Source organism: Uloborus diversus, chromosome 3, assembly GCF_026930045.1.
Source record: "Uloborus diversus isolate 005 chromosome 3, Udiv.v.3.1, whole genome shotgun sequence".
NCBI lineage: Eukaryota > Metazoa > Arthropoda > Arachnida > Araneae > Uloboridae > Uloborus > Uloborus diversus.
Window position 1 is genome coordinate 81,954,076 of NC_072733.1, and position 12,655 is coordinate 81,966,730.

The 12,655-nt window shown below is 30.8% G+C and overlaps 1 protein-coding gene across 1 annotated transcript in view; it reads left to right on the top strand.

The window, feature by feature from the left end:
• Positions 1–12,655, top strand: part of LOC129218821 (glutamate receptor-interacting protein 2-like) — a 186,614-nt gene that overhangs the window by 154,023 nt on the left and 19,936 nt on the right. Inside the window, exons 11-13 of the mRNA XM_054853143.1 lie at positions 1,491–1,677; positions 3,497–3,714; positions 3,798–4,013. Coding sequence (XP_054709118.1) covers positions 1,491–1,677; positions 3,497–3,714; positions 3,798–4,013 — 621 coding nt within the window. The remainder of the gene's footprint in view (positions 1–1,490; positions 1,678–3,496; positions 3,715–3,797; positions 4,014–12,655) is intronic.

Below are 12,655 nucleotides of genomic sequence, written 5' to 3' on the forward strand. Positions count from 1 at the left end.
CAAGTGCCCACAACCGTACTAAAGTAGTAATTTTTCCTAATTTCTAGGTTAGCCTGAGATTTGAGTATCTTAAAACAATGACCCCTTGTCCTGCTTTCCTTGCAAAAATGTAACCTAATAAAGTGCCTTTTGCACTTTATGTAAAAAGTTTTGCTCTATATTTCTCTGAAAAAGATTGCATTTTAGTTATTAACATTTTTGAGCAATTGTCTTGTTGCTTTTGTGATTTATGCCACTCAGAAAACTAAGTTTGAGTAGTAGTATATAATATGATCTAATTTATAGCATGCAAGTTCAGCTGTCATCTTAATGAGCACCACTAGTGTCTTACGCTGGAAAGAATGTTCTGTTTTAGCTAGTCTGATGTATCTGAGATAGCTCACCATAGAAGGAGGCACCTTCTATTGATATTTCAATATTTTTGATTCAGGTCAGGAGTTGAACAACCCCTGATCTTGGAAATAGTTACTTCTCATTTGTAGACCTGCTTGAGAGGAAAATCAAATATCATTACACTTTAAAAAACAATTTTTTTGCATTGTCATTTTCAAACAATGACGACACCTACACAACTGTTTGGAAACATGGGTAACTTTCATCATGGGTAATCTTCACTCACTAATTGTTTAGTTTCAGAAATCACATCAAGTCTGGTAATAGTTTGGTTCTATTTAGGTCAACTGATCTATTTTGCATCTATACAGCATCTATTTTGTTTTTCACAAGATAATTCATTCACTAGTTTTGTTCATAGAAGTGATTACATATTAGACATAAACTCTTTTTGTGATCTTTTTGTAAAACTGCAATGAATACTTTATTACAGTGATACATACAATTTTGTTTAAAAGTGTGAGAAAGTTTTCAAATATCATTAATTTATTGAGCTTTTGAAACATATATCCTATATGTCACCTACATAGACTTTCTAGAAAATTTTGATAGTGTATTCCATACATTGTATTCAGATTCAACTTTATTGGGCTTTATAAATTGTCAAATGAGAGAGAGACCTGAAGTAACGGTTCACATTTTACAGATTCTATGATTAAGTAGATTTTTGAATTATGTTTGACTATTATGTGTCAGCACATTATTGATAGATTATTAAATGTGAATATCTACAAAATATCAGGCCTGTGTAGTTAAATCTGACTCCAATGGGTAACTAATGAGGAGCACCAGAGACCAAAGGTCAAGAAGGGCATCATGAGAAAAACCTTAGAAAGAAAGCATTGGCTTATATTGGGCTGTTTAAATTGCATATAATAACCATAATGATTCAAATGTTTCAGAATATTAAATTGTTCTGTACATAGGTGTGCAATATTTGTATACTTAAAGTTTATGATATGAAATGTTGTAAAACTTGAAATTTTCGAAAATGCCCATAAAGAATAATACATTTTCTTTCACTTTAAAGTTTGAATTGCATTCTATCTTTTATCTTGTATGCAAGGAAGTTTATTTCTAATGTTTGTAATTTATAGTTGCATCTATCTCATCTAATTCAAGAACTACATATACAAGTGTTGAACGAGCTGACAGAACTGAAGTCATCTTAACTGCAAATCATAAAGGATTTGGTTTAATGCTTCAAGGCTCAACATTTCCTTCTGATATACTGACTACACCACCTCAAATAAGTTGCATAGAGCAAGGAAGCCCTGCTGAAAAGTTAGTTTTAGTCATGTTTGAAATGTATTCTAGAATTTTTTTCAACACAATGAAATAATTGCAACATTTGGTGCCTGATGCTTTCCTTCAAGTTTAGTGCAACTTTTGAAAACAGTACAGTCTTTCACATACACAAATTTAGTAGTAGTTAAGCAGACAGACACAAGCAACAACGTATTGCTCTCCATCAAAATCTATCTCCAAACTATTGTTTCTCCTGCCACTATGATTCCCTTTCTCACGCAAGTTTGGCATCATCAGGTCATACCAGATTCTGATTTCATAATAATATTCTTCTACGCTTTAACTATGAACTGGAACGCCCCTGTTTTGTTCATACATTGTATAGCAAATATAATTTTTCTGGTTTACTGTTTTGCCCATATCTTTCTAATTTTCTTTTTTTCAAATTATTTGTACAGATTGTAGTAGTTTGTTAAATGCTATCTTCCAAATTTTATTTTCAAGCAGTCTGAAGGGTCCCAAAGACATTGTTTTCTAATTATGAAGGCAAAATGAATAAAATATATAGCAGAAAAAAAAGGAACATTTTAAAACCAAACTCGTGAAAAATGGGGGGGGGGGAATTAAATCAGAACTCTGCCATCTGTCTTTCCATGAATTTAACTTCTTAAAAGCTCTTCTCTATCTAACTCACATATTATTTCAAAAGATACAAGGGAACAAACAATATAGCATAACTAATGACATGCAATATATATTTTTGTTTTAAGCCTAAATACCGAAATTTTGTTTATGTTTTAGTTTGAAAATGCACCATGCACTTATGTTTGCATTTCAAGAAAAATGAAGGACAAATGTCTTTTGGTGTCTAATCCTTTTTTAAAAAAGAAAACAATTCTAGTCATTTCCCCTGATCTTAACAGTTTTTTTTTTCAATGGGAAGACAAAAGAAAAAAAAACACACACACACATATTAAGTCATCAAATGTAAACATGTCTTGAAATTCCTAGACTGCTTTTTTTTTTTTTTGGTAAGTGCAGATACTTTATGTTTGGACATTTCATATTGATAACCTTTTTTGTGATACAAAAGCATGAAATAAAAGCATAATATTTTTATTGAATAGAATAATGGTAAAAACTTTTTTTTGTAAGATATGTTCTCATTTAATTCAAGTGGAAATTAGGACCGATTTTGGGAAGCAAATTTTACATAAAGACTGCTTATTAGTTCAAAAAAAAAAGAAAAATGGTATGTCAGATGTTAGGAGCGATTGGTCATTCTATTTGAAAGTTTAAGGGAAAAGCTGTGGCTTTTTCAATACAGTGGGAAAAAATGTTATTCCAGCTTTAAAAAAATAAAATATATTAAATATTTCAGGAATAGAACATTTATTGGGGAATTTTTGCTTAAAATGTGTATATGTGTGTTAAGGATGTCTATTTATTTATAGCTTTTGTCAATAAGCAGTAAAAGAGTCTGGATCATTTTCTTTTCTTCTTTATGAAAATGGACAATATTTGAAGCATTTCATGTAAGAATTCCTCTGAAAATGCTCTGGATTTTTGCTCTAATATTTGTTTTAATTGAGCTTCAAGAAAAAAAAAAGAAGAAAAACATAAAAAATGAAATAACCAATTGCATGCAGAGCTTAAAGTTCATTTTTTAATAATCTGATGCTTGTTATAGGACAGGGGATGCTGAAAAGGCTGCAATGCTTTTATTAGTGAATGATGCTTTTCTTTTTTTTTTCTTTCTTTTTCCTTTTTTTTTCTACGTTCAGAGTATGTATCACACATTAACTGAAATGTTTTGAATTATATTATTAAAGCGTATAAATGGATTTTTCCTTAGATCTGGTGTGTTACAAATTGGTGACAGAATTTTAGCCGTTAATGGAGGAAGTACAGAAGGTGTGACATTGGATGATGTAACAAATATGATTGCTCATTTTCATCCACAAGTTTGCCTCATAACAGAGTTTGATGTGGCAGAAGCTGTAGTTCCAAGTAGTGGAATATTTATTGTTAAACTAGTGAAGAGAGGATCTGATCTCGGGATTTCTATAACAGGTATTGTATGTTTGCATTTTGGTTCCAGTTCATCAAAAGTATGTTTTGTTTCACATAATATAATTGATTTAATTCTGTTTCAGCACCCAGAAATAGACAGTTGGGAGAACCACTGATTATTGCTTGTGTTAAAAAAGCAAGTGTGGCTCATCGAACTGGCTCAATTCAACCTGGAGATAAGTTGTTAGCTATAAATTCTTTAAGAACAGAAAACTGTACTGTGGAGGATGCTACTGCAATTTTGCATTCATGCAATGATGTTGTGACTCTCCGCATTCGTAAAGATGAAACTTTCTCTGGTAACATTTGAAAAATTTTATTCAATGCTGAAAAGTGTAAGATTTTCTTGTAGCACAAGAACAATACCAATTTTATTCAAAGAATTTATTTAATGAAATTTTTCAAACTAAGTTTTACAACAGAATTTAAAATAAATTTATTACTTATATTTGAATGTTTATATATTTTCATCAATATGTACAGATTTTTATTTGTTTTTTCTTTTGGAAGTTTACACTTGTACTTTTATTTCTATCACAGTGTGTTGAATGTGATGAAAAGGAGGCTATATGTTAAAAGTCACCATTCTTTTACTCTTTTTTTTTTTTTTGTCGAGTGGTTTTTGTTTGGTAAACTGTATGTATTGGCAATCATTACAATAAGTTATTACTATTGACAGTTCACTAGGGCTGGGCAGTATACCAATATACCTTCATGTATCGATATACATCTACTTCCACAATAACGATATTTAGATTTCTATCTGTCCGATATATTGGTTGAAAAGGAAATACAAGACTTAGTTACGGAGAAGTTAAAATACTGACTCAAAAATACATAATCTTTCATAGCTCTGTGTGATGGGTGAGTGTTTAAAATTTCAAAATATTATCTGCATTCTTCAAACAGTTATTTTATATTTAATTTCGAATTACAGTAAAAGGGAAAATTAACAAGGCCGCCAAAGGTGAATTTGGGCCCCTTTTTCTGTTTGGTCTCCGAATCCCCTCCCCTATAAAGTTTTCAAAACTTGTACTACTACGATTCAGACTGGGGTCGCTTCCAAGGACCGTCCCCCCCTAGTTTCTGACAAAACTGACATGGCCTCTCATGGACCCTTAAAAGTGAATGTGTGTTGATTAAAAAAGCATCTTAATGCAACAATTAAAAATTAACCAATTGAGGTATCAACAGGATTCATAGTTCAAATTAAATATAAACCATTGAAGCTGAATAAAAAGTTTAAGAAAAATACTGAGCAGAAATATTTTTATTTAAAAGAATGAAAAACAAAAAGATCCTAATGAGATTACTTTTGTCACATATCCCTCCATAACACACGGCGCGGCACCATTTGAAACGATGATAACTCGCTATTGCCAGCAGCCCCGAACAAAACTGAAACTTCCTAACTTCTCTTGTTGCCCGGAGTTGAAGGAAATTTTCAACTCCGATGAATGAATTCATCTCCCGGGGTGCATGCACGAAAATAGGGGTTTTATGTAAGTTCTACACATTTATGGATTTGAAGCCGTAATGATTATAGCAAAGCAAATCCAAGAGTACTTTCGGTTTTACTTTGCTTCAGTAGTCCATTGCAGCTCTTTTGTTTGGTGTTTTTATGACTTCAGTTTAAGAGTTGTCATCAAATACCAGAATTAAAAAAGTGAAGAAATTTTCGGGGTATTCGTTTTTTGGTTAAATTTCTTGTGAAATAATGACATTGATGAGATAATTGATTTACCTAACAGTATGCATTTTGGATTGGATCTGCTGAAGAAAAATTAATTGCATTTTTAAAATCAATACTAAAAAAATATGTGCATCGTTAAAAAATAATTACGAAAACAATTGTTTTAAATCTATTATATATTATAATTAACCAAATAATGATATTATTAATGCAAATTCACTTTGCGTCAGATTTTTGCCAAACATGGCAGGGGTCCTTTGATGCTCAAGAATTCACATATGGCAGCTTTCATTTGCAATCGGACCCCCCTCCCTCCCACTGGAGGTTTCTTTTGACAAATCCAGTTTTCGTCGGGTCTTTGCTAAATTTGGCACAGCAGTTCTTTGATGCTTAGGAACTTTCATAGGGAGTTTTCCACTTACCTATGAGGGAGGGGGATGGGATATGAAGATACCCCATGGAAGTTTTTCTTATGCAAAACCAGTTTACAACGGATTGTTGCTACAATTTGCTGAAGTGTCATTTGATGCTCAAGAATTTTCATAGTGCAGTTTTGGTTCGCAATCAGAAACCCCCCCCCTTCTCTCCGGGGGTTTCCTTTAACCAATTAACAGTTTTCGTCAGATCTCTGCCAAGTTTGGTACAGTGGTTCTTTGATGCTTAGTAATTTTCATAGGAAGTTTTCTGCCTACCTATGAGGGAGGATGGGGGTGGAGGGTGTGAAAGATGGAGGTTTTCCTTATGCAAATCCAGTTTAGGTCGGCTTGCAACATTTTACAGAGAGGTCCTTTGATGCTCAATAATTCGCAGAGTACTTTTCGTTCTTAATGGGGGCGAATACACCGCACACGGGTGTGTGTGTGTGTGTGAGTCAATATACAAATCTAGTTTTCATCGTAATTTTTCCAAACATGGCACAGCGTTCCTTTGATGCTCAGGAATTCTCTTTTTTTTCCGTCCCAATGAGGTGTGTGGGGATAGATCACCAGGGGGATTTGGCAGAAAATCCATGAAACGAAATGATTATGAAAAAATCCAATGCTGTCTAAATTTAAATTTTGAGTCGTAAAATTTCTACACATGGACGTAAAATGTTCATGCTATTTTTTTTTCTTCTTTCTTAAACCTGATTGTTAAATATGTGTCATTGCACGAAACTTTTATTTTCAAGATAGATCGTGCAATGCTGCTTAATGCAGCTAGTGACATATAAATTAGTAAAGGTATATTTCATAGTTCTGTGCGCAAAACGGATGAAAATATTGCATTAAATATTTAAAACATTTTTGTTGCAAAGCACTTTTGTCATGCATTGAACTATACCATATTGCACCCCCCCCCCCTCCAGGAAAGTTTAGAATTAAAGAAACAATTGTATTTATTATATTTGGAAGTGTATTTTGTCGTTTTTCGAGGTAATATGCACTGAACTATAACCTTTGCACCCCCTCCCCCTCGGAAAATTTTGAACTCTTTCATGAATATATTGAAAATATCGATATCTGGAGAACAATATATCTGAGTATCAAATTTCTGGTATCGCCCAGTCCTACAGTTCACACTTTGAAAAATGCCTTGAGAATTTAATAAATCAAAATAATGAATTTCAGAGGTGTACAAAAATTTGATCTTAGTAGGGGAATGTGGGCAAAGTGAAATAGCAGGGCAAAGTGAAATGGTGAAATAATTACTCTGTTTTCAGCACCACCTAGCTGGTAATTTTTTGACTATTTAGTAACACATGTAATCTCTCTCTATTCCAGTCAGGAAAAAAAAAATACCACTGAAGATTAAAGCATATGATACTACAGGCAATTTTACAAAATTGATACTCACTGTATATTATTTTGTTACAAGTCAAAAATTATTTTTGTTATTTTAAAATGATAAAGTGCTTGTTATTAAAATTTGAAATATTAATTGAGACTTTCTAATACTATGTGAAATATTTATTTAGTTAATATTAAGTTTATTTATATTTTAAATCTTTTCTGCAGTCTGTGAAGTACATGCGGGGCAAAGTGAAATAGTTTATTTTGTGTACTCGCTCAATAGTTTACTAAATCACTTATGTATTCATTTATTAATTCATTCATTTACATTCCTCCATTTAGGAATTCACTTATATATTTGTTCATTCATTCATTTATTTTCTCATTCATCCACTCTTTTACTTGTTCATTTATTTTTCATAGTAAATAATTAACTAATTAAATTTTCAGTTCATTATTTCAGTATATTTTCTATTCATTAAGCCTTTTATTTATTGACTCATTTGATCAAAAATATTTGATTTTTCACTTTGTCCCATGGGGAAAAAAGGCTTAGTTTTCTACTTTTTTTTTTGAAGGAGCAAATTTACTGAAAAAATAAAAAATACTGTTTCAATGAGAGTTTTAGAAAAATAGCATGTTCTTTATGTACTGTCATTTTCAAAACAAATATCCACTTTGTTCATTTTGAAAAAAGTCCCCACTTCCCCCTACTTCATTCCATAGTCTGAATTTCAAATGCACATGAGTCATTTTGCTTTAAACAATGTAAAATTCTTAAGGATGGATTTCTAAAAGTGTAAAAATGCAAGATAATCATTCATTACATATTGTTACATTTATTGGAACATTTTGCTTAAAGTTAAATTATAGTGGAAAACAAATAATGAAAAGGGGAAAAAAGTTCCAAGTTTTGGTAAAATTTCCTAGATGTACACTTTACGATGTTACCAGTTACTTTTTTCTTGAAATTCATTACAACTTGTATGGTCATGGTTCTGCAGAAATTACTAACAGCAGAAAGTCAGTATATATATATATATGTATATATATATATATATATATATATATATATATATATATAATAATAATAATAATAAAAGTGAAAAATATTGAAAAGACCACACCAAGAGCCCATAGATGCGCAACGCAGCAAAACTAAAAAGCCAAGTAAATATAAAATTTAGCAATCAGAATTGCAGTCGACTCCCGCTATACAATGCGATCCGACTTACGTGAAATGGCTATAACGCGAATTTTTCACGAGTAACGAATTTTAGAGCTAACGCGATTTTTTTCGTCCACAACATGAATTTTTTTAGCAGGAAGTATCAGCTTCGTTATTGGCTACTAAATATTGTTTTTGTGAATGTTATTACGTTCCTTTGAGCATCACTGACAGCCAAAGTTCCCACGCCAAACTAGTCTAGTGCATCAAATAACCATAATGGCACCTTAGGGTCATTCCATGCGAAATCAGTAAAATTCGCAAAAAAGTGGTGGCCGCATGGTAACAAATTTTTATGAAATTTGGTATACATGTTCCTTTTATGCCTATATAAAAATATCTAAAATATTTTTGTTTAAAATTTTTTATTTAAATATTTACATGCGATTGAAAATTGGTCAAATTGAACGGCTTGCATCTTATTAACTATTTAATGAAAACATAAAAGTTATATGTTTTTGCAATCTATGGAGTAGGGTAATCAATCTGATATCAGTAAAATTTTCAAAGTTATTCTAGTTAACTTTTAACCGAGTCTCAAAAACTGAAAATATTTCAATTTTCTCATAATTAAGTATTTTATTATTTAATCTCAATCTTTAAGGAATGCATTAGCTTTGATGAAATTAATACCCAATAATGTGCTAAGTATCATAAAAGAAATACCTTACTTTTGAAGTTGTATTTTAACTCATTTGTCTTCAAAATCAGTTTTAAACTTAGTGACATTTTGTAAAATGATGATTTTCCCCTTCACATACACACAAAAATTCAAATGAGGGAAAATTCAGACAACTTTAAAATTTTTCAAGAATATAGAGCTGTGTTTCTACTATTAGCTTGAAGAAACTCGAAATTGGTTTTTGATTTCCAAACGTAAAATAAAATTCAGAAAAATAGCATTTTCTTTCTGTTTTATGGGTCAATCCATACAGGTTCGACGGATGGTTGCGCTCGACCATTTTTAATTTTTTTGAAATTCATATCCCTAAAAGCTGCATATGAAAGATGTTTAAAACCTCTTTTATTTTTTATCTCAACTTTGATTTTTTGGAGGTCATCAAAAGTGATTTTCGTATTCAAAAATGGCACTTTTAGACCTTTGCATTTTGGCCAAAATCTATTTGAATTACATTTATGACAGTTAATTTAACACTTTGATGTTAAAGTGCATAAGTTGATAGTCTTACATGCTGAGTTAGGTAGCTGTACGTTAATAATTAAAATAATGGCAACAGGTTAGTTCAAGACCAAATGTAAAAATTTTACTCATTTCTAAGGGGGATAACTCGCGTAGGGGACGGAAACACAAAATGAAATACGACAAAAACTAATCACTGGAACCATGCTAAAAAGAATATGTAACTGTTGCTGTGTGTTTGTGCGCCCTATATAGATTACAGCCCCTCAAAAATCGGAAAAATGACAAAAATGACATTTTTAGACCCCTGTAAACCAAAAGGGGATGGAATTAAAAATAAAATTTCTTGGCCAATTGAATATTCCATTCAAGTACTATACATGATATACATATTGTTTTTTGTATTTGGTTTTTAAAAAAGATACAGGTCTTTGGAATTGAGCAATTTTGAATATTCCATTCAAGTACTATACATGTTATATATATTGTTTTTTGTATTTGATTTGTAAAAAAAGATACAGGTCTTTGAAATTGAGCAATTTTGCTAGTCAATTCACACACTAAAACAGAAATAAAAAGTGTAAAAACTTCATGGCACCTTCTTAAATTACTTATATTGTGCCCTATATAATACATTATACTGAAAAAACATATTGTAATTTTCAAAATAATTATTTTAATTTGATAACTTAGAAATATTTGGACATGAATGAGTAGTTTCTGTGTGGAACCTGTTTGGATTGACCTTTATGTGAAATTACGAGAATTCAAAGAACTTGATAAACGACTAAATGGTACAAAAGCAAGTAAAATTGACATTTATTTCAATTTAAAAAATGTACATTTCAGCATGTACTTCATAAACATGCTTTTGAGAAAATGAAACACGAAAGAAATGGTTAGTTTTGCTAAACTTACAAAATAAAAAGAAATAACTAATGAAATTTTACCTTAGTTCAAGTTACTTTAGTAACAAAAATACGCTGATACCAATGATTGAAATTTAGTAGCATCTAAAAGACACGTCAATATATTATGTAAAAAAATTGAGTAAATTTAGAGCATTCCCTCATTTTCAAAAAAACATCTGAAATAGAGGAAAAAATGAAATTTTCGGAAATTTTCGATTTTTTAAAGTACAATTTCGTCATCAAGAAATTCATAAACAGTTATTAAATTAGAGCCGATAGTTACTTATAGATAGTTTTTCAATCTGAATTTTTACTGTTATTTTTTCATTAAAAGAGCTAGAAGAGTGATTTAAAATCTGAAGTAAATTGGCAAAATTTCAATCTTTGTTAATATCTCAGATTCAAAAAAAGATTCGAGTAAATTTTACTTTTCTCTTTCTCAATAGAGATTTGTTCATAGAATGCGGAAATATTTATTTTTTAAGTGTACGTTTATAACTTATGGAGTTATTGAGTCACAAACTGGCAGCAATGAACTCTGAAAATTTAGGCTTAGCATAAGCATCAACTTCTAATGTCAATAACAAAGCAACAAACAGTTTTTAAACTTTCATACTTTGCATTTCCTTATAGATATGCATGGTTTACCTAAATAAAACTTTTCATTGAAATCTGTGACCTGTCAGCCACAGCTGATTTGCTCATTTCGCATGGAATGACCCCTTAGTGACACCTTCATCTAAAGTTTGAAAATGTGAAGAAAAAAAGTTTCTGATCAATTTTTTTAAAAAAGGCTAAGATTCTCGAATGCTTGATTAATTATAAAACGTCGAAGGTAGCGCGACAATAAGTATGAGTGAATCTTCCATATGTACAATTAAAAGTAGAAACAAAAAGATGTCCGTAAAAGTTTAGAACTTAGTTTCAATATTGAAGCTTTATCCTCATTTTTTAACTCGTAAATATTGCTACTGTATCTACTGTATAGTACTATTTTGTGCATCATTTTAATTTTACTGCATGCAGTGCGTACGGTGTTGTTTTATTTTATATCTTTTATTCCCATTGGTCATTCATTTTGTGCATCTTAAGTATTTCATTTTAAAAACTGTTTTTTATTTTTTAAATACAGTAAAAGTTCAGTTCTTTATGGAAGAAACTGTAATGACTAAGGAATGCTTTTGAGCAGTTTGAAGGATGTTTATAAGTGCCTAAAAGTATTTGGTATGCTTTAAAAAAATTGTATGCATATATTTTTCCACAACGCAAAATTTCAACTTACGCGAGGAGTCTTGGAACGCATCTCTCGCGTAAGTCGGGACTCGACTGTATATATATATATATATATATATATAATATGTTCAAGTTTTTGCTGTAGATATCAGTAAAGAATGAACAAATGATTTATTACCATAGGTTTTGCGCACATCATTGTTAAAACAGGAGTTTGTAATGTTAATGATAGAGATGTCACTGCTACTCGTTGTGCTGAACAAGTATTTGATTTTGTGATTATAACTGTAACAAAGCATACCTCACTTTACTTTCAACACCCTACTCAATATTTTGACTTAATGTGTGGTATTGCTGAAAATTCAGATTCATTGGAATATGTAGATCAAAATGCAATTATTTCAATTCTTGTGAGTTAAATAAACTTGTCATTTCAAGCAAACAATGTGTAATTTAAGCTTATAAAACAGTTTTCTTTTTTAAACTTCTATTTTCATTGTAATCATTTTACTGGTAAAAAAAAATACACATTAAGTCGTGACTGCAAGGAGATGGAGGGTGATTCTGAAACCAGGGTCCATAATGAAATATGGGGACCATGGCTATCAGGGTTAATATATTTCAAACATTTTATTTAAAGCAGTACATGTGAAATGTTTAAGCATGTTCATTGTTTAATAATAATTTCTTCCATTGACAGACATCTCTACAATGCTATAGTTTGTTTGCTCAAAGAAATTTTTTAACATTTTTTTTCTCTTTTCCTTTTATTAAAACTGTAATAGTTGTGTTGACTCACATGTGAAATGTTCATATTGAAAATGAACATATTTTTCAAATGTAATTTTCAATTAGTACTGTCATTAACTGCTGGTTAGGAAATTGTTTCTATTTTTGACTTGGTACGAAGCAAAGTTAGAGACTAGCTTGATGTCGATAAGGCTGGTGAACTTGTGACTCTCT